At 33.5% G+C, this 22,698-nt stretch overlaps 1 protein-coding gene and 1 long non-coding RNA gene across 3 annotated transcripts; one reads left to right on the top strand and one right to left on the bottom strand.

Moving 5' to 3' along the window:
* Positions 1 to 5,774: 5,774 nt before the first annotated feature.
* On the bottom strand, positions 5,775 to 7,933 carry LOC113491777. The gene is made up of 3 exons (XM_026868942.1): positions 6,878 to 7,933; positions 6,656 to 6,812; positions 5,775 to 6,240 (listed from the first exon to the last, which is right to left on the bottom strand). The coding sequence occupies exons 1-3, from the start codon at positions 6,953 to 6,955 to the stop codon at positions 6,071 to 6,073; spliced, it is 405 nt and encodes a 134-aa protein (XP_026724743.1). The 5' UTR covers positions 6,956 to 7,933; the 3' UTR covers positions 5,775 to 6,070.
* An 8,041-nt stretch (positions 7,934 to 15,974) lies between these two features.
* LOC113491780 lies at positions 15,975 to 21,223 on the top strand. Of its 2 annotated transcripts, XR_003400454.1 has the most exons (3): positions 15,975 to 16,278; positions 16,649 to 16,805; positions 21,000 to 21,223. It is a non-coding gene; the product is annotated as an uncharacterized LOC113491780 (long non-coding RNA). The 2 variants fall into 2 exon arrangements; XR_003400455.1 differs by lacking the exons at positions 15,975 to 16,278; positions 16,649 to 16,805 and adding an exon at positions 20,603 to 20,906.
* Positions 21,224 to 22,698: the final 1,475 nt, after the last annotated feature.

Genomic DNA, 22,698 nt, shown 5'->3' with positions numbered 1-22,698 from the left:
CCTTCGTTAACCCTAGAAAGATAATCATATTGTGACGTACGTTAAAGATAATCATGCGTAAAATTGACGCATGTGTTTTATCGGTCTGTATATCGAGGTTTATTTATTAATTTGAATAGATATTAAGTTTTATTATATTTACACTTACATACTAATAATAAATTCAACAAACTATTTATTTATGTTTATTTATTTATTAAAAAAAAAACAAAAACTCAAAATTTCTTCTATAAAGTAACAAAACTTTTAAACATTCTCTCTTTTACAAAAATAAACTTATTTTGTACTTTAAAAACAGTCATGTTGTATATTTAAAATAAGTAATTAGCTTAACTTATACATAATAGAAACAAATTATACTTATTAGTCAGTCAGAAACAACTTTGGCACATATCAATATTATGCTCTCGACAAATAACTTTTTTGCATTTTTTGCACGATGCATTTGCCTTTCGCCTTATTTTAGAGGGGCAGTAAGTACAGTAAGTACGTTTTTTCGTTACTGGCTCTTCAGTACTGTCATCTGATGTACCAGGCACTTCATTTGGCAAAATATTAGAGATATTATCGCGCAAATATCTCTTCAAAGTAGGAGCTTCTAAACGCTTACGCATAAACGATGACGTCAGGCTCATGTAAAGGTTTCTCATAAATTTTTGCGACTTTGAACCTTTTCTCCCTTGCTACTGACATTATGGCTGTATATAATAAAAGAATTTATGCAGGCAATGTTTATCATTCCGTACAATAATGCCATAGGCCACCTATTCGTCTTCCTACTGCAGGTCATCACAGAACACATTTGGTCTAGCGTGTCCACTCCGCCTTTAGTTTGATTATAATACATAACCATTTGCGGTTTACCGGTACTTTCGTTGATAGAAGCATCCTCATCACAAGATGATAATAAGTATACCATCTTAGCTGGCTTCGGTTTATATGAGACGAGAGTAAGGGGTCCGTCAAAACAAAACATCGATGTTCCCACTGGCCTGGAGCGACTGTTTTTCAGTACTTCCGGTATCTCGCGTTTGTTTGATCGCACGGTTCCCACAATGGTTAACTTATACGGTTCTTGTAGTAAGTTTTTTGCCAAAGGGATTGAGGTGAACCAATTGTCACACGTAATATTACGACAACTACCGTGCACAGGCTTTGATAACTCCTTCACGTAGTATTCACCGAGTGGTACTCCGTTGGTCTGTGTTCCTCTTCCCAAATAAGGCATTCCATTTATCATATACTTTGTACCACTGTCACACATCATGAGGATTTTTATTCCATACTTACTTGGCTTGTTTGGGATATACATCCTAAACGGACACCGTCCTCTAAAACCAAGTAACTGTTCATCTATGGTCAAATGAGCCCCTGGAGTGTAATTTTGTATGCACTGATGGATAAAGAGATCCCATATTTTTCTAACAGGAGTAAATACATCGTTTCTCGAAGTGTGGGCCGTATACTTTTGTCATCCATTCTAAGACATCGTATCAAAAAATCAAAACGATCACGACTCATTACAGAGACGTACACCATTGACAAAGATCGATCAAAGAGGTCATCTGTGGACATGTGGTTATCTTTTCTCACTGCTGTCATTACCAGAATACCAAAGAAAGCATAGATTTCATCTTCATTCGTGTCACGAAATGTAGCACCTGTCATAGATTCCCGACGTTTCAATGATATCTCAGCATTTGTCCATTTTACAATTTCCGAAATTATCTCATCAGTAAAAAATAGTTTGAAGCATAAAAGTGGGTCATATATATTGCGGCACATACGCGTCGGACCTCTTTGAGATCTGACAATGTTCAGTGCAGAGACTCGGCTACGCCTCGTGGACTTTGAAGTTGACCAACAATGTTTATTCTTACCTCTAATAGTCCTCTGTGGCAAGGTCAAGATTTTGTTAGAAGCCAATGAAGAACCTGGTTGTTCAATAACATTTTGTTCGTCTAATATTTCACTACCGCTTGACGTTGGCTGCACTTCATGTACCTCATCTATAAACGCTTCTTCTGTATCGCTCTGGACGTCATCTTCACTTACGTGATCTGATATTTCACTGTCAGAATCCTCACCAACAAGCTCGTCATCGCTTTGCAGAAGAGCAGAGAGGATATGCTCATCGTCTAAAGAACTACCCATTTTATTATATATTAGTCACGATATCTATAACAAGAAAATATATATATAATAAGTTATCACGTAAGTAGAACATGAAATAACAATATAATTATCGTATGAGTTAAATCTTAAAAGTCACGTAAAAGATAATCATGCGTCATTTTGACTCACGCGGTCGTTATAGTTCAAAATCAGTGACACTTACCGCATTGACAAGCACGCCTCACGGGAGCTCCAAGCGGCGACTGAGATGTCCTAAACGCACAGCGACGGATTCGCGCTATTTAGAAGAGAGAGCAATATTTCAAGAATGCATGCGTCAATTTTACGCAGACTATCTTTCTAGGGTTAATAACCTTATCATGATGCCGACGCACAATACAATACAGCTGCGTATGTTGGTATTCACAGTCGAACTAAACACTTCTAGTTTATATACTCCATAAATTACATTACTTAATAAGTAAGTAGTTGCCTCACTTCTAATTTTTAAAAGTTTATTGAGTAATTGTTGGTACACAATATGTCACCGATAAAAAGCATTTTAATTACATAATAAAGGTTATAAAAAAATCTACTGTATTCATCGGGAATAATTGAAGCTCATTGAAATGAAAAACTCGGATGACAATACAATGATAAGGATATTACCAATTCAATTCAATGGCATATTTGTACTTGTACGACACTCAGAAGAATAGGATTTTTATTATTTGAACTACATCACTTAGATTCGAAAAAACAACCTTCACATACTAATAATGAAATGTTTCAATATTAGGGCATACTGTTACACTATTCACTATCAACAGTTTTTTTTTTTATGTAAATCTCATTTATAATCATAATAATTATTATTCTTAATAGTTATTACATTCAAAGCTGTGAAAATTGTAAAATTGCAATAGACGCAGAAACTGACAAAGACATGAGCATCGGCACTAAATTGATTCCCATAATGCATCTAGGTCCATATCGTATTTGTATTGGATTTCTCTTAACAAGGACAAATAGACGTTTGACGTGTTTTTCTTCAGGCGAGTTATCTGGAATTAAAATGCGCAAATTTTTGAGAAGCTAGTTCATTATTCAACAAAATATAACAAATCTGAAATTTACAGTCACATGACTAGTCTCAAAATTGAGTGCAGTCAAGCATAACTTAACGAATAAATTGTCATTAATTAGATCAAATCCTCAAAAGGAACTAGACTTACATATCGCTAGCATACAGCGAAGTTTGGAAAACGTTCTTTTTAATATTGTCCTCTCTTTAAGTAGACATTGTGATGCCGACAAAGTTATGAAGGCACAAAATATATAGTGTACAAATAAATATAACCGTTTGAAAATACTTAGTACTTTGTATGTGTGCTGAAAGATTAAATTTTGCAAGTTTAATATTGTGAATAAAAGAAATAGGAACAAAATAAGCTTGAATTACATACATTCACGTCAAGTAAAAAAGTACGAAGAGACCCGAATACTGTAAAAGCGTAGTAAAATGATGAAAGTCCAATCGAAAACAACATCTGAAACAGAAATTAAGGACGGATTTTTAAAGACAAATTACAAATAAGTTAGTAGACCTGAGTTCAACATAATAAATCGGTACCTATATAACAACGTAGTACGGTTACATAGTACGTTATCGTTTGTTATAAACTCTTTCCTAAAAAAAGTTTATAAAACTTTTTTATTCGAAAACTGACATGAACAATCCAGTGGAGAAACAGAACTGTTGCATACTACGTGCGTAAATATAAATTGACTATTTTACTGTAATCAAGCAGCAAATGTTGACCAGACCCTACGATCAGCTGGAAAACTTTGGCCTGTATGGTATCAGGCGTGTTGAGAAGCTTAGCATAGTATCGTAAGGGGGAGCAGACCAAGTCAAAAGATCTGGGATTTAGGTGGTCCTGCAGCCTTCGAGAATATGTCGATGGAATTAAGTTGAAAAACGGTCGTATATTTTTGAAACTGGTGAAGTATTCAATAAGGCATTCTTAATCGACTGGGAGAATAACTCAATGCCGGAATTAGCTTTTGTGAATGTTCCGTGTTTAGTTTTAAGATGAGTAATCAACATTATTTAATATTATTATAACATTTAAAAACAAAACTAATGAACAAGACCTTTTAAGGTTTTGGTCCTTGGTTTTGGCTACTGCAAGACTAGCCGTTACTACAAAATTTAAATATTCAGTTTGATCGAAAACAATCGGCGGTGTAGACCGTTAAATACTTTTACCTTTTCCTAATTGAATACGTATTTATTTTATTTAAGCACTTCCAAAGTCAATGGTCGAAACGTTTTAATAAAATTGTTTTTTTTTTTTACTATGTTTGTGATTTTTCGAATTGAATCAGCGTAATTTGCGTCAAAGGTCTTACTTTTAATATTGTAATGGCCGCAATATAATTTATGATATTCAACTTACTGAATGACTTACCTGAATTTTAAAACTCACTGATAGTTCCTCAGCGCAAAGCTTTAAACAAATATACTGAGTGGCCCATTGCTCATTTTTTTCCACTGCACCTTCAGGCATTTGTTTATCGTGATATTTTGTTTGAATTATTAATATAGAATTATTCAAACATTTCAGTAGTCGTTGAAGCATCTTCAAATGTATAAAAAAAATCAAATGCTCCATAATGAACCGAATCTCAATGTAAGACATTAACATCGATAGTAAAAGTAAATGAAGATACGACTCGTGTTTAAGTAACGGTAGGTTTTCATAAAGCAGAAAGGCTGTACGAAATAAGGTCATTAACACAGTCACAATTGTAGACATTTTGAAAAATAGTCTCAGATTTTGAAAATTTTGACGTAAATCGAATCATTTTGAAAATAGTTCTGGACGGTAGAATAATGATTAAAAAAGCTTTCGTAAAAACGCGTGTAGTAGATAGCACTTAAAAAATATGACGTGCCATTGGTGAAGTACACAAAATGAAGAAAGATGTAGTACGTAACTTGCACTTTACTTTCATAAGCCCCACTTTGAGGATCAAATATATCGTGTCCACTAGGACAATCGTGGAAAATATGAATTCAACGACGGTACGTGCTAAAACTAGAACTTTATGACGAGTATTAAATAAACTATAATTTCTATAGATTCCTAAAATATTTTCAACTTTTAACAATGTGTCTAACATGGTGTCGACTAATACTGGCATATGCACACGCTCCTAATCAATAAATGTACTTACTACAAGCGCGAGCGAGTACTTAGTCATACATCTAATCATACATGCATTTCTTTTAATAATACATTATTACGTTCAATGTTATATACCTGAATAAGTTAATCAGTAATTGTCTGGGAGTTGCGGTGCAACTTAGAAAAACCTATGTCTGCGAGTTGACTGATTGAAGAAATTGTATCCTACTACTATTATAAAGGCGAAAGTTTGTAAGTATGGATGTATGGATGTTTGTTACTCTTTCACGTAAAAACTACTGAATGGATTTGAATGAAACTTTACCACAATATAGCTTATACATCAGAATAACACATAGGCTCCCTTTTATCCCGATTTTTGGAATAGTTCCCGAGGGAAAATTTAAAAGGTGTGTAAAAAGCTATAAGATCACTAAGGGAATTGTTTCCATGGAAACGGGGACCACCGAACGCTGTAAACTGAAGTCCACGAAGACGAAGTCGCACCAGCTAGTTCACTTATAAAACAAAGATAAACACCAAATTACATCGTTGTACGTATGAGTTTATAGACCAATAAGTAGAAACTTCAATACAAAATACCAACTATAACAAACATAATAAAATCCATAACATGATGATTTTAAACAATTTAATTAGATACATTTTTATTTTCAGACAGTTCAAGACTTAAAAGTAACCTAAACCTAATTCACACACTTTTTTACCACAACTTTATTTATTTTTAACATCATTGACATTTAAAGCTGTGAGAATTGTAATACAACTATGGCATACGAGACACATATTGACATAAGTATCGGAATTATATTCGTGCCGACAGCCGTATTGGGCCTACACTTTATTTGTATTGGGTTGTTTTTCACCAGAATATAAAGGTCCTTGAGAAGTTTTGTGTCTGATGTCAAATCTGAAACAAATAGTTTAGGGTTTATACTAACAAAAGCAACTTGTCTAAGATTAATTATTAACCCAATGTTAAAACGACGTCAAGAATAGTAAAAGATAGACCGAAGAAGTAAATAAAAAAAATAGAAGGAAAACGGTAGCTTATTCAGCTCTTTAAAGTCTAAGAATCCTTTGCTGTTTTGTTTTCGTGTAGTGTTGTCTTTCATTTCCACGATGACAGTGTGTAGTGTAAATTGAGAGTACAGAAAGGTTCAAACTCTACACTGTTTTGATGTAGAAGATATCACTAGTATATCAGTATTATCTCGTAAAACACTCACATTTTTTGTATTGGCACGGCTTTTTTTCTGGGCAAATTGACTTTCATAAAGTAGAAGAAATTTAATTCAACTATGAACTGAAAACTTTATACTTACTAATAGAAGTCTTGCAGTACAGTTCAGAAAGCCTTCGCGTTAATTTGAGTCCCTCATTACTTAGATCATTTGAGGCTACCAACATGACGAAGATGAAAGATACGTAGTATGCCCAAAAATACAGTATAACGGGGATGTTAATATACTTCTTTTCATTCTGTAAAATAATAAAATTTAAGTAGGTAAGTCCAGGCTTAAAAATGAACATAAAATTATAGGTACCTCATAGAGCACGTGGTAAATAACTCCAAACATTGTAGCCACATAATAATATGTAGAGATACCAAATGATAACCACATCTGAAACAATAAGAGAAACAATGCCACGTTACGGACAGTGGGTTTGGCATGGTGCGCTCAATTACCGTGCAATGCAAAAACTGATTGACTATATACATTTTAATTTTAACGTGTCCCGTTCTGGCCGACTTATAAGAAATTAAACGTTTGATGAACATATTAATATACTTTTCAATTCAAATTTGTTTAGATGTCAAGGCAATATGTTTGTTGCGGGCTTATTTAGTATGCACTTACTTCTTCTTATATTACCTACATTACCCTATTACAGATAGGCTGAGGTGTAATTTGTGCATTTTTCATGTATAACAAATATATAAATAAAACGCAGTTTGAATTCTTACCTGGTGTCTAAAACATAAAGTCAGCTCCTCTGCGCAACGTTTTAGGCAATTATATTTCGAAGCCCATTCTTTTACAGTCTGAATCATTAATTTATTATTTTTATTTAACGTGTCTACACCCTCATTTATTTGTGTACTGTTATAGTTTATTTTTTGATTCAATACAGACTTATTCAAACATTTCAATAAATGTTTAATCATAGTTATTTGGATAACCAAAACTAAGTGTTCTATTAGGAATCGAATCTCAACGTAAGTAACTAAGAGTGCTAGCCAAGCGTCATGTGGCCAAATCTCCTTGTGTAGTATGACGGAATACTCGACTACGGTTAACACAGCCCGACCTAAACCCAATAAAATAATCACAAATATCGCTGTTATAAAATATATCTTTAGTTTTTTGATACGGCCACTGTAAGTTGATTCATTTTGCGAAGAATGCTGGACGGCTCTGAAATTGGTTACAAAGGCTTGATACGAACTTGAGAAGTAAATACCAGACACAAATGAAGCTGTGTTGTTAAAAAAATATACAACGTGAAATAATGCTACGTAAATTTTTAGTATGTCACTTGATTTAGTAACTTCAAAAATGAGACGAGTAAATTCTACTAAGATAATAAAATTTATAAGTATTTCCATTACGGTACGCAATAAAATCATTATTTTATCGCGTTTATCGAACATATTATAATTCCGGTAAACGCCTAAAACATTTTCAGTTTTAATTAATAAACTTATCATTTTTGTCTGTTTTACTACATTGAAGTAGCCGGTATGGATAGAAACTAACTTCAAAACATATTCTGACTTTTAAGTAAGTAGTAGTATGTAAGTAATTTATTTTCCATTTGTGAAATGATTAATATCATGTCGTTTGTCAAGTAGTTGCTGTGTGTTAACACAACATCAGTGCACTTAGATGTAAATAATAATAATTACACATACCTACCACTTGAGTCCGATGAAAACATCTTCTTACTTTTTTATGTAAAATGGGAAAAGTTTATAAACAGGTGATTTCCTTAAGCCTCAAACCTGTTGCGTAGGTATACGTGCAATATCATAGTAAGGAAATAAAATATGTTTTGATTATTTTTCTTCACATTATTTATTACCAAGTTTCCATAGAATTTTAGCTTCAACTCTAAGATTACTTTGCTATATTGCCTATACAATATTGCTTAGCTTGTGATTTCACGTCTGTGTTATAAAAAAATAAGAATATAATAGGTAATATCTTAATAACTACGTGTGCCAGCAGGCCCCCGGGTATGTATACACGGTGATTTTTTAGTCGTCTTACAAAGCAGCCCAGTTAATGTATCCGACGACGTAAAATACCCCTAGGCGCCATTATTATTTTTTTAACATCAACTAAGATAGTAAGTACGAAGAAAATGAAACAAGAGAAATCTGGAATATACCTACTCTTAAAAATTGTTCTAGTCATTGGATACATGAACTGGGCTGCTTTTGTAAGACGACTAAAAAATCACGGTGTACCTATATATGATCACGGGGGCTTATAAACTGTTTACAGTATTCTCGATTACTTGCATTGAAACTTTAATACTTACTGTATCTAAGAAAGAAATTGCCTAATGAAGAGATGAGGATTATTTCATTTCAAAATGTTAAGGACATTAAAAAAAAACAAGGTGTATAAAAAGACCGGAGTACTTAAACTATTCGTGTGACGTTGACATTAATTTGTAGATTGTGAAATCTCTTAAACTTATAATTGTAATTTTATAACTATTGAAATATTTTGTGTCAAACAATATAGAGTTACTCATGTATCATAATCAAAATGAACAAGAATACCAATTTCACTTTTAAAGTTAACTTTGCTATTGAGAGAATATTCACACTACGTGGTTAATTTGTAACAGGACTACAATATGCGTTGCGGCCAGTGAAAATATCATAGGCAGTAAATACATTCCCAACGATAATTTAGCAAACTGTATTACAACAGGATTCGTTTTAACTATTCGGTAGAAATCCTTAATTTTCCTTGTTTCAACATTTCCTTCATCTGTGAAAATAAAAGTCGGTTATAAGGTTTATAAATTTATACCTCCAAATAATCAATTAAACAATCCTTATTTTTATAATTAAAACATTAATCAGCTGCTTGTCTTTTCGTCATGTCGTGATTTCGCAAAATAACTCTTATAGATATGACGTAGTATACTTACATGATGAGACATAGTTCAGAAGTCTTACTATAGCATTATTGAGGGTTATGATTTCATTTTGAACTTGCTGCCCAGCGTACAGTAGAAATATTGAAGCTATTGAGTGGTACAGCAACACATACACGATCATATTGCTCTCTACATATCTGTGCTCTTTCTAAAACAAAGAAAACTAGATTTAGTGCCGAGGTTTTTTTTATTAATAATTTACTGACTACTAGGGTGCTACTTGATAATCAGTTTTCTTAAACACAGAACAAGTATCAGTGCTATAATCTAAAAATTAAAATCTAACTGATATTTAAACGCATCAAAGTGAAACAAACTTTAAAGCTGTTATAATAATTGTGTAATCGGTAACTGAACGCGAACATGCATCAGTCTGATTGCGACACAACCAGGGGTATGATGTTTTGAAGAGTTGTCACAACATTAAAGAATAATGCGTGGTAATTTCCCTTTTGAAAATTGAAATAGAATATTATAAATTGAACTGCTCACCTTCCTCATTACAATGCCAATTAAGTCATATACCGAAAATACTGTTTGCAGTACAACAACGGCGAAAGAAAATATCAACTGGAAAGCAAAATTGTATTAATAAAATACGCTTGATGATCATTAATGTTATTGGTCTGAGTTTTGATAAGAGAAAACTCTTTTTTTTCAAGTTATGTATTATATGAACAGGTTAACTAAAAACTGGAACAACTACAGCATTACGATCCCTGTGTTGGTGGAGTGTATAATTCGATAAGGTTTATTTTGACTTTAATTTGATGAATTTAGTTACCAGCTCACTAAAACATCGGGACAAATGCTTTTTGCAAGACATGATGTAACCATAAAATTCCATCCAGCCATTCACTTGTTTCACTAAATCAGTTTTGGTTCTATCTTCTTCCTCGAAGTGTTCCTCTTGTTCCTTACTGCACTGTTCTATAACGTCATGCACTGATTCGTTCAATATCTTAAGACAATCACGTATCCCAATTATTCCCGTATATGCTACTAAATGGTCAATAATATAGCGATAGTCAACCCCAAGTTTCGTAACATTCTTCTACCATGGCATTTACGAAAATAAGAGGATTTTTAGTGTTTAAATCATTAACCCTTGTTATTGACAGCACTACAGAACTGCTTACGATTAGAATAGCAACAACAAAACATTTTAACTTCATTACGTTTAAAGATTTCGCATACGATGGTATATCCTGACAGCGGTTGTTAATTATTTTCAAGTTTTCTAAATATAATTTATAATCCATTGCTTTTCGGACGGGTCCAATGCCCAGTACAAAAACTTTCATCAATATTATCGCCTGAAACAATAATAAAACCAGAACATCCTCTCCTGTCTCTATGCTTTTATATACACTAACGCCGACATTATGCCATGCAATTCCTAATGACACAACGATTTCTAAAATAACCCGAATCATTATTAAAACTTTTAGATATTTATTGAAATATAAATAATTTCTATAAATGCCCATAACGTTTTCGACGAATACTAATATTCTTAGCAAAGACATTGCTGGCTCTATGAGTGACACGCACAGAATGAAAGATGATTGAAAGTCGTGATAAGAGGGAAGTAATAAAATATAAAGTATTTTAATTGATTGTATGATTATTAAAAATCATATTATTAATTGGAACCCTAAAATTGAACAAATATTAACAAAATCTGCCAAGAATCAATTAATTTCATATAAATCCTCCAAAAAAAACAATATTCAACTTTCACATCATAATTATATCGAGATGCATGTCGCGTAGCGAGGTCTGCTTTCCTGATTTCTCTCATCCACCGAACCCATCATGGGCTTTGCCTCCATTAACCTGCAACTCAACATGCAATGTAAGCAAGAATTATTACTTCAAATGATTTTTATACATTTTGTAGCCGAATATGTAATCGGATCTCAAGGATTCAAGGCTAAATCGAAAGTTATTTGGGCTTATTCAATTCACGGAGACTTGGCCGACAGCTATTTATGATCTGTGGGTAAAATAAACGTGCCACAAGTGACAAAACAGTACTACTAAGACATAAATTTAATGAACTATTTTCACATTTCACAAAATTGCTAAAAAAGTAATGTAATAAAGTAACTTCATTTTAGTATATATATTTCGATGAATGCAAAGATGAGCAAATGATTAAAAAAGCTACTTTTACAGGGTAACTTGAAAATACAATTTTCAAATAAGCGAAATATTTCCGTCAAAACTTTTTATTTGAATAATGTAAATAAAACTGCTATTTTATTTTATTTAACATGTAATTACAAGAAACATTGACTCATTTGTATTAGTAAAAATTATTCTTAAAAACTATGTTAGTAATTAGGGACACATAAAAACATTAATAGATTATTTTGTAGCACTCAAATCAAATCACCGCTGTACCATCCCATGAGATATTGCACAGCAGTGATTCACATAACTACAATCCAGCCTGTCAGCGATCATCGCCAGAATGCTGTTGCCGCTAGCCCTGACCCTACTCACCAGGGTAGCACTCTTGCGCATCGTTGTGCAAAAACAATCCACACGCTTTTCGGCGAACATCCCTGACGCGCTACAAAAGCGAGGTAGCCCCAAGAGCACTCTGAACGCATTGTTAAACTGGATACGAAGGGAATTATAAGATTTTTGAGTATATCTAGCCCACAGGTTGCATGTGTAAAACGACGTACATTAGGCTCTGAAGAGAGTTATTTTGACATTTTTTGAGCATCTTGCAAACCTTCGAGCTAGCATGTTCGCTCTCACTGACAACGCCCTCCGCTCCCTTTCCAAGTCCGCATCATCCCTGAGGCCGGATGTCAAATCGTGCCCTAAGTATTAAAAATTAAACACTCTTTCCAATGGTATTAATTTGGGACTCTTTCCTCAAATACAATTACTTCACTTTATTTTACATTATAAGTCAGGCCATGACTAGAGGCATACTTCTCACATATTTTAATAAGCTTTCGTAGGCCGCAAGGCGACGCGCTAAGCAGCGCCATGTCGTCAGCGTAACTAATATTGTTTAAACAGATATCATCAATTCGGCATCCAACTCTGACGCCGCTGAGCTCGCCGATCAAATCATTCACGTACAGATTAAAAAGCGAGGGTGAGGTCAGACCACCCTGCCTCACCCCGCATTCCGACCCATACGTTTCCGACAGTGCCCCTAACCATCTCACTCTATTGACTTGGTTTCCATACCATAATATTTACACTATTTATTTATTTTTCAACCAAAACTTACACTATTTTTACAGGTATAACCCAATACAATAGTGGAGCCATCCTAATACTAAACTTAAATGTTATAACTAATTACATGGAATGTTATCTTTGTGAATTCACTCAATGCACACGCAAAAATGTCAATCTCCTCTGCTACCAGGTCAATATTGATTGCTAATAGAGGCAATTGAGATTTTTCTAACTTGCACCATAGTACATATGTTGTAGGAAACCAAGTCAAAAGCCCGCAAAAGATCGAGAAAGCAGCAATAGACAGGGGTTCCACGCTTTGCATAATAGTTGACAGTATGCTTAAGACATAGCTCAGCGCTCTCCGTCGAGAGCCCTGGACGAAAGCCAAATTGGTTGTCATGGAGCTCAATGCATTTGTTTAACTGGGTGTTAAGCATGCCGTCTAGAACTTTAGAGATAACAGTGGCCAACGATATGGACCTATAGTTATTAATATCCGAGTTATCTCCTGTTTTATTTTTAACCACAGGCACAACCACAGTCCGTAACATTTCTGTAGGCATATAGCTACGAGTATGTGTCAAACAGAATGAAAACTGCATCGCCAAAACCCTAGCTAAATGCGGCCCCGCATATCGGAGATGCTCAATGCTGAGACCGTCGTGTCCCGGTGATTTCCCTTTAGTCATTGAGTTAATCGTACGGGCAATTTCTAAAAGCTATGTATAATGTATAAATCAAATGGGCATGATGGTAAATACCGTTTTTTAATATGTAGCTTCAAATAATATATAAAAAATGGATTGTGTGTCAATTGAATTGATGCAAGTAGCGATGTCATTCAACTATAGTGACTTTTTGAAACTTAGCTAAAACTGATTGGGATGTGTTGATGTCCCAAAAAGTAAAACAAATGGATGGGCAATTACAAGTACTTATTTGTATAATCTATAGGTACCTACATACTCTGCTAAGTAATAGTATTGTGAATTCATTACTTGAAACGACCTCCTTGTTATACTTTTACAGTACAAGGACACTTATATTTTACTTTTCACGTTATCAAGATTCAATTTTCATAATGTACCTACTCAAATTAAGCTGAATGTTTTGGTTTTTCGCTTAGTGATTAATAGTTTCCACATGAACTTATAAACAAGTATGTTGTATACGTACCTACATTAGTATATTATTTTCCTTTCTGTCCAAGTTTTTGACATAACTATCGTGGAAAGACATGAATAATTAATTATTATCTTTACCTTGATGTGTCTACCATTAATTGACTACTACTTGATCGATGATGATGATATTAGTATTTGTGTATTTAGTACCTAGTCACTTTATTTGCCGCCCCGGTGACCTAAGAGATATAGTCACCAAATCAATATCTATTTTCCTATAATATGAAAAAAGATAACCATCATAAATATTTAAATTCATGCTGTTTTATTTGGTGGCTTAAAAAACAAATGTTGTCAACGTAAAATAATGCTCAAAAACTTATTTTTTTTTAATAAAAATATAATAAAATTGTTGAATTAATAAAAAAAGGAAAAGTTTAAACACATGCAAATCATTATATATATTTAAGTAAAGTATTAAAAAATAGTACTTTAGATCAACATGTAACATGCGTTTAACCAAGATAGGGGTGAAATAAAAGATCGTGTAGCCTATGGCAACTGTCTTAATTGCAAGAAAATTATATCATCTTATTTATGAATAGATGTTATACAATCATCAAATACTGTTGGTACATAGTTCTTGCCTGTCTTTTATTTAATATTATAATATTCTACGTTTTGATCGTGAATTTAAAAACCTCATCATCATTCATCAATCTACTGACATAATGATTATGACCCTTACAGATCATCATTCTCAAGTTACGCTACGGACAGAGCTCACAGAGCTTATAATGTATGAATATATAATGTGGTAATGAACATTAAACTCCCTTTGTTATGAAAACACAAACGCAGGTTAATAAAGTAAATAAATAATAAAATATTAAACAACCAAGAAAAGGCAACATTTTAGACCAAGAGTTGTCATTTTATGGGTAACACATTTGCAATAATTTGTTATGACAGCAGGACCCTTTCCGGTTTTAAAGCTTTCAGGTAAAACTGGCATGTATATTAAAGTTATTTGAATTATTTGCCATTCAATTAAATAAATTAGTTTTTGATCATTTTCTCATCAAAACAGATAGTTTCCTTATAACACGTTTACCTGCCGTGTCGGTCAGTAAAAATGGCTTTATTTCGAAGGCTCATATTTATCGAAAATGTTTTAGGCGTTTATAGAAACTATCAGTTCTTCAATAATAATGTAAAAAAACTTGTTATTACTCGTTGCATTTTTGAAATTGTAATAGCTATGTTAGCTGCTGCTGTAAATATTAAAATTTTTAGTTCAGTGTACGAAAGTGCAGGCAATTATAAGTTCATTTCATATAGTCATCAAATAGTCGTTTTCACGAAGGTTACCGTTGTCATACTAAGCGCCCTTCGATACTCAAAACCATTTTCTATTTATTGCGATAACTTAAAAGTTATCCACAAGCGTTTTAAAAATGATCCATCATATATAAAATCGAATAAAATGCTCTACGTTAAATGTGTCGCCTCCGGCGTTACTCTTACACTTATAGTTGTACTTATGATTATTTGGGGAATTCATGAAAACCTTAATACGAGTTTTGAATGGCAATTTTATATTCCAATTATAAGTGAATTCTGGATAGACCTGCGCTTTATATTCGAACATATTGTCGCTTATTGTGCTATCACTAATATTAAAGATTTCCTAGTAATTGTCAACCACTCCGTCGAAGATTCTATTCAAAGCTTGTCTAAACAAGATATAAGTCCAAAAGATGAAGGTGAACACTCAGGAACATTTGATTTGTCAACGAGAGTGAATATCTGGACGAATTCTTACCAACACATTCTAGTGTGCACGCAACAGGTGTCACAGAGCTTTAACAAAATGGTAATATTGATATTGTGCTACGTATACGCATTGCACAAAAAAATCTGTTAATACTTCTATAAATTTTCTCTTAACTTATATCATTGTAACTAGCAGTAGGAGGCGGGAAAACACTTCCGCATCTCGTTTACATCCTTTTTTTTTCTCCGGGGTAAAACTCTAATGACTTCAACCCACGTCGAGGGCACGGCGCGGCGGCGTGGGGATATGTCGGACTTCCACCAACTAAAAACACCCCGGGCCGGGCCGGCTCGCGCATACTCTGCGCGACTCTGGCTGGATAAAAGAGACTATCTCGTTCACATCCTGCTTTCTCTGCCAATTTTTTGTCACAGGCTTTTTTACGTTTTATACTAGGAGCACCTAGTATTTGAAATATCCTCTTCTCGTGTCTTTCTCGTTTGATCTGCACCTCCAGGCACAATTTTAATAAACAAATGTGTATTCAACCTGGTCCTTTCTTATTTTTCAGTCAGTGTTTTCCATAGCTGTCGTCGTATTTCACTGCGTGGTTTCAATTTACACAATATTTGATGTGTTTCTCAGACAGGTAGGTTCAACTATGAGAAATAATCAACATGTTTTATTAAATTTCAATGATGAATTAGTTAATAGAAAAACAATGCAGACCGAATGTTTGCATAAACTATATTACTTTTAATACTAATGTCTCGGATAAAATACATAAATAAACTCTGTACGTTTGAAGAACACTTTTATGACCAGGGCCCCAATGCCCCTACTTACAATAGCCGATAAATTAATGGAACTTTAATTAAAATGGTATTCACAGTCTCCATACCAACATACATTAAAGCTAAGAAAATCGATGTTTTTTAGCATCGATCCGAATTCAATGTATTGCTTACAATGCTTTATAATAAAACGACACGAAGATAATAATACTAATTGATTCGCAGACGGTGGTTAAATATTCTTATACAAATAACATGGTTGCCGTTCTACTGTATCACACCATTGCAATTACTGCATTATTAATATCTGGTCAAAGCGTCAAAAATGAAGTTGGGACACTCAACAAAGCGCTGGCAAGACTTATTCTAAAAGTTTCCACACGTAAGTCAACAATTAAGTCATATTCTTAACCTATATCCAAACTAATATTATAAATGCGAAAGTAACTCTGTCTGTCTGTCTTTCTGTCTGTCTGTCTGTCTTTTCTTCACGCCTAAACTACTGAACCGATTTGTGTGAAATTTGGTACAGACATAGTTTGAAACTTGAGAAAGGACATAGGATAGTTTTTATTACAAAAAATAAAAATAAAAAATAAAATTTATTACGGACATACTATATAATAGTGCCATCTATTGGTCAAATGTCGAGCTGTTCCTATGCTCCGTAGATAGATGGCGTTAATCGCGCAATGGTGTCATTACACGTGTTCGGTTCATGTTATTGTTTTAATTCATCGGAAAATCCATCAGAAAAATGTAAATAAACAGTAAAAAGGTGTAAAAAAAATAATATTAATATAATAAAAGTTTTACTACAAAGAAAATGCTCTAACGGAGTATAGATAATTCTATTAGTACTACGCGCAATGGTGTCGATCGTTACACGAGTTCGGTTCATGTTGTTTTAATTCATCGGAAAAAAGTAAATAAATAGTAAAAAGGTATGAAAAAAATAATAAAATAACATATAAAAAATATAATACTACTTTAATACAAAGAAAATGCCCGAACGGAGTATAGATAAATAATCCGAGTTGTCACTATGGTCGATAGATGGCGTTGGGATCGAAATAGATCGCGCTATGGTTTCGTTACACGCATTTGGTTGGACATAGGATAGTTTTTATCCCAAAAATCCTGCGGGAGCGGGAACTTCTCGGGAACTATGTGAGTAAAACCAAAAATCTGCCGGAAGTCACTGTTCCACGCGAACGAAGTCGCGGGCAAAAGCTAGTATTATTATATACTCAATGGATAGTTAATTTAAACTAATTTATTTTTATTCTTGAGTTTTCCTACAAAATAATATGTCAGAATTCCATCGTCTTCTAGTTATGAGAAAAAAAATCATTTCAGATTACTGATATCGTTTTGATGCGATTTTTAACTCGTAAAATTATTTGTGTACTAATTTCAGATTGTCCAAAATCAGGAGCAAGACAAATAAAGGATGCGTATCGCTTAGTGTGCACGAGTCCCATAGTAATACAAGCGAACAAGTATCCTTTGGGCATCTATATTCTTCCCGCGATACTGTCAATGTCGGCCACGTATATTGTCGTCATGTTACAAATTAACCATGTTGTGTAATTTTCCTAAAAATACTATTTAATAATTTAGTAAGTAGTAAAAATGCCGGGTAATGTAAGATAATGATAATGAAAATGGTTTGAAAAGCGAGTAAATGACGTTAAAGAAAAAAGAATACTAGCTTATTGTTACTAATAAAAAAATACGAGATAGGTATAGTTTTTATTTACTAAACCCTTAAAGTAAGATAAATCTGGATTTTACCGGATATGGCGTTAACAATTTTACCATAAGAAACTCAATATTAAAACAAAGGAAAAGTATTGCTTTCACAATATTGTTTGAATCCGAAAATTCTTACTATTAGGTTAACTTATTTACAAAATTTTAAAAATATATTGTAATTGTACTGTTCTCCTGTTAAAATGTAATGAGTAAATTATGATTCTGTATTCGAATGCTGTGCTTTTTATTAAGCCGTTCATTTTCCTTCGTTAAAAGAGTATATGTTGAAACTTGACCAAATATTAATGCCCAATAAAATGTCTTCTGTAAATTTTACTAAATATTCTAAAAACACATATGTATGCGTAGTTTGTCATTGCACGGGTTACATAGTAGTATAAGGAAATACAAGTTTTCCCGCCTATTTATCGTATTCTTTTATTTTGATAATTTGACGCAAATAAGGCAACAATAATATTGCCTCATTTGCATCAAATCAAACAATTACGTTAACCAGGCTGATTTCTAAGTAATTTGGCTCTGATCAGCTTCACCAACTCTTTAAATTCATTTTTATTCACTTGTGTGGTCCTTAACGCGGTTCGTTCTTCAAATCAAAGTTTCCATCACAAAACGTTTAAACCAAAATACAACATAGATATTGCTAGCTGTTACCTGTCTACCGAGTTGGAACTCGTATTCAAATATCACTAGAATTTTCGAGGTTTAGGATGAAACCCATCCAGGGTCCAAGCTGAAAAGAAAATATTTATGATAGAAACTGAGTAAACGAATGTTGCATATTTTAAGTAAAAAACGAACAGATAATAGATAAGTCGAATTTTATTTTTTTAAATCATGTGTTGGAAAGTTTTATATAGTGGTCTAATAAGTTTCCTCTAAATTAACAAAAAACTTTAATTAATACTAGCTTGCGAATAGCTACTACGAAACCCTTCACGGTAGTGTTAGTCTCGCGCTTGGCAACTTTATATTCAACTTTTAATTTTTAATTTAATAAGCAAATAGTGTGCCACCAATTCAATTAAAGGAATTAGTTTTCGAAAGCATTTCTTCATTAAGACAGTTTGTTTCTTTATTCCATGTACACTCGTCGCGGCTATCATTAAAAATGTCTCTATTAAAAACGCTTATATTTATCGAAAATATTCTCGGTGTTTATAGAAATTATCATTCCTTTGATAATTATAAAAAAATACTCGTCATCATCCGTTTCATTATAGAATTTATAATAACTATATTAATAGTTATCAACAACGCCAAAATTTTAGATTCAGTTCACGAAACGACAAACAGTAATGAACTAATTTCAATTGCTTATCAAGCCCTGCTTATCTTAAAGCTTATCCTTGTGGCAGGTACTGCCCTACAAAACTCGCAACCGTTTTCTGTTTATTGCAAAATCGTAGAAACTATCCACAAGCGTTTTGAAAACGATCCATCCTACATAAAATCTAAAAAGATGCTCAAAGTGAAGTGTGCCGTGATTGGCGTTATATTTACAACGGTAGCTACACTAATGAGCGTTTGGGGTATTCTTGGAAATATTGACGCAAGTTCTGAATGGCAAAAATACTTCATTTTCATAAATGTATTATGGATAGACTCAAGGTACATTTTCGAGCATCTAGTCGCGTTTTGTGCTATAATTCAAATAAAAGACTTCTTAGTTATTGTCAACAAATCTGTCGAGGAAGCTCATCTATACTTCACTAATAACGAAGTAGTTGTAAAGGATGAAGGCCCTGAAACGTTTGATATATTAAAAAGAGTGAATATGTGGACGGATTCTTACCAAAACATCCTATTGTGCACGCAGCATGTGTCACAAAGCTTCAATAAAATGGTAATGTTGATCTTGTACTATTTGATTAACTAGAATAAAAAATTGTCATGAGGCTTTGTACCGAACGAATCGCGTATCGAATCTTTGTGATGGGATTAAAAAGGGAAGGATAAGTTGTTTATTTACATCTTAATTAATTAAATACGATAAACAAATATACGTAATACCAAACAAATAAACGTATACGTGAAGTACTCGTAGAGTTTTACTTGCACATTTATTCAAAAACATTATTGCATTTATTGCACATTTTTTATTAAAAAAAAAGGTTTTCTTACTTCAGGTACTAACTCTTTTTATATTTTTCAGTCAGTATTTTCCATAGGGGTCGTAGTATTTTACATTGTGACTATAATTTATATACTTCTGGGCACGCTTCTGAATAAGGTGAGTTGAGTCACTCGTATTCAGTAACTATTAAAAAAACTGCTCTCTAATTCATCTCGAAATTAATTCTTGTGGCGCGGGAGGTTTCACAAACCTTTTGCTCAAAGAGAGAGTGAGAAGAAGAAAGTAAGACAAAGTAAGTCAGGACAAGCAATGTATATGAGACAACATTCTTTATTTGTACTTGTACCTGTTTAGTCAGTTATGGTGTGGTCAGATAAAAACAAAGAAGAAGAAATTTCGAGGCGCATGGTGTTTCTTACTATATTGCAATTTTGTAACATTTAATATTTACATTTGATTCACAGTCAGCGACGCCGGTGAATTTTTTTACAACAAATAATATGTTGTACATGCTAATGTATCACGTCGTTGCAACGATCGCATTATTAATTTCTGGTCAAGGCGTCAAAACTGAAGTTCAGATTCTTGAAAAGACGCTGGCAAGGCTTATTTTAAAAGTTTCAACGCGTAAGTTAAAATTAACACCAAATTAACTTTTAGTTCAGTTTGTAGTTATAAGTAAGGGTGGTGTTTTAAAATATGTTGTCATGTTTCTTTCAGATTGTCCAAAATCAGGAGCAAGACAAATAAAGGATGTGTATCGCTTAGTGTGCACGAGTTCCATAGTAATACAAGCGAACAAGTATCCTTTGGGCATCTATATTCTTCCTGCGATACTGTCAATGTCGGCCACGTATATTGTCGTCATGTTACAAATTAACCATGTTGTGTAATTGTACAGTCGCAAAAATTTCAACTTCGACGAATAAAATCCTTTAAAATGAGTGTGTAATTGTTTTATTGGCGGTGACAACTAGAATATAAATTATTTAATACTAAAATAAACGACTTAAAGCCACTTTGTAGCATCAGCGATATATAAGTAGGAAAACATCGTGAGTAATGAAATCAGTTCAGAAAACATCAGTTTCTACATACTCGTAGAAAGGTACACTGACCAGAGTTGTACGCTTCACATAACTAAATATACACGTAAACATTCAAGACATCTTTAGTTTGAAGCAGTCACCAATTCTATTACACGGAGATATAGCTAATATACCCAGAATATAATAACAATGAAAACATAAATAAAGGTAAGAAATATTATTGATTTCATGCATAGCTTTCTATGCATGAAATCAATAATATTTCTTACCTACATCCTACTACATCATAAAACGAGTAACATGGAACGTTCGAGAATTTAATATTATTTACTAGCCAAGTAGAGGTTATTATTTTAAAATAACAAAGCAGTTAATCGCAACCATCTCTCACAATACTCATTATAATTACACCATTACAATGTATCTATTGATCTATTAAAGTGGCGGTCACTCCGTCGTGTGGTATTTCTCGTTGTTTTGTTTTATTTTTTAAAAACGACTCTGGCACTAAGGAATTAAATCCTCGCGGGGGGTTCACAAACATACACAAGTCACAGGGACAAAGACACCCCAATACAAGCAATTGAGGATCACACAAACGCTTGTCCTACGCGGGTAAACCCGCGACACGTCGCGCGCAGTGGATTTGGCTTGGTTACCTCAACCGCTCAGTTACTTAGTTACACGTGCCGCATCTGTCATCTGACATGAATATAATGCAAGCACTGGTTTTCCTTGAAAATCTTATGGGTTTCTATAGAAATTACGTGTGTTTAAACACTAGTCGGCGTTGTTTGGTAATTGTGCGCACAATCGCACAAGCTGTTTTATTTACGTATATTTCTGCAGCGAACATTGTCGTATTTAGTGACATGAGTACCGACCTCCCATCCACCAAGTTAGCTAGTGAAGTTATTCATATATTTTTTTGGTCACAATGGCTTGTGATAACAATTGGAAGCATTCGACATTCGGGGTCGTATCAATTGTACTACGAGAACGTTAACATTATTCACAACCGTAGTTTATGCAACCCTCACTATGTGAAATCCTTAAGAAAACTCAAGCTAATATGCTTTATAAGCGCGGTGACGTTTATTTATATGTTGTCATTTGTTACTGGCTATGAATTGTATCACTCTCAGGGGATTAAAAATTGCTGGAGAATTATTGTCCTACCTACGATCCATTTCGCACTAGTTGACTCTTGGTATATTTTTGAACATCTACTGGCTTATTGTGCCGCAACAGGAATATTCTACTTCCTGAAAATATTAAACGACTCAGTCCGTACCTATCTAGATCGTTACATAAAAAAGAATGCTGATTATCGAAGTGAATCAACAACAACCAGTATAGAAGTAGACGAG

Source organism: Trichoplusia ni, chromosome 3, assembly GCF_003590095.1.
Source record: "Trichoplusia ni isolate ovarian cell line Hi5 chromosome 3, tn1, whole genome shotgun sequence".
In the NCBI taxonomy this organism is placed as follows: Eukaryota; Metazoa; Arthropoda; class Insecta; order Lepidoptera; family Noctuidae; genus Trichoplusia; species Trichoplusia ni.
The sequence above is the reverse complement of the archived record's forward strand: the minus strand, read 5'-3'. Positions and strand labels throughout refer to the sequence as shown.

Excerpts from the sequence above, each read along its gene's own strand:
- LOC113491777 (XM_026868942.1), bottom strand. The coding sequence starts at position 6,955 with ATGTGGTTATCATTTGGTATCTCTACATATTATTATGTGGCTACAATG. Across the intron at positions 6,813-6,877 it reads TTTACCACGTGCTCTATGAG|AATGAAAAGAAGTATATTAA; the intron begins GTACCTATAATT and ends ATTATTTTACAG. Across the intron at positions 6,241-6,655 it reads GTACTGCAAGACTTCTATTA|ATTTGACATCAGACACAAAA; the intron begins GTAAGTATAAAG and ends TATTTGTTTCAG.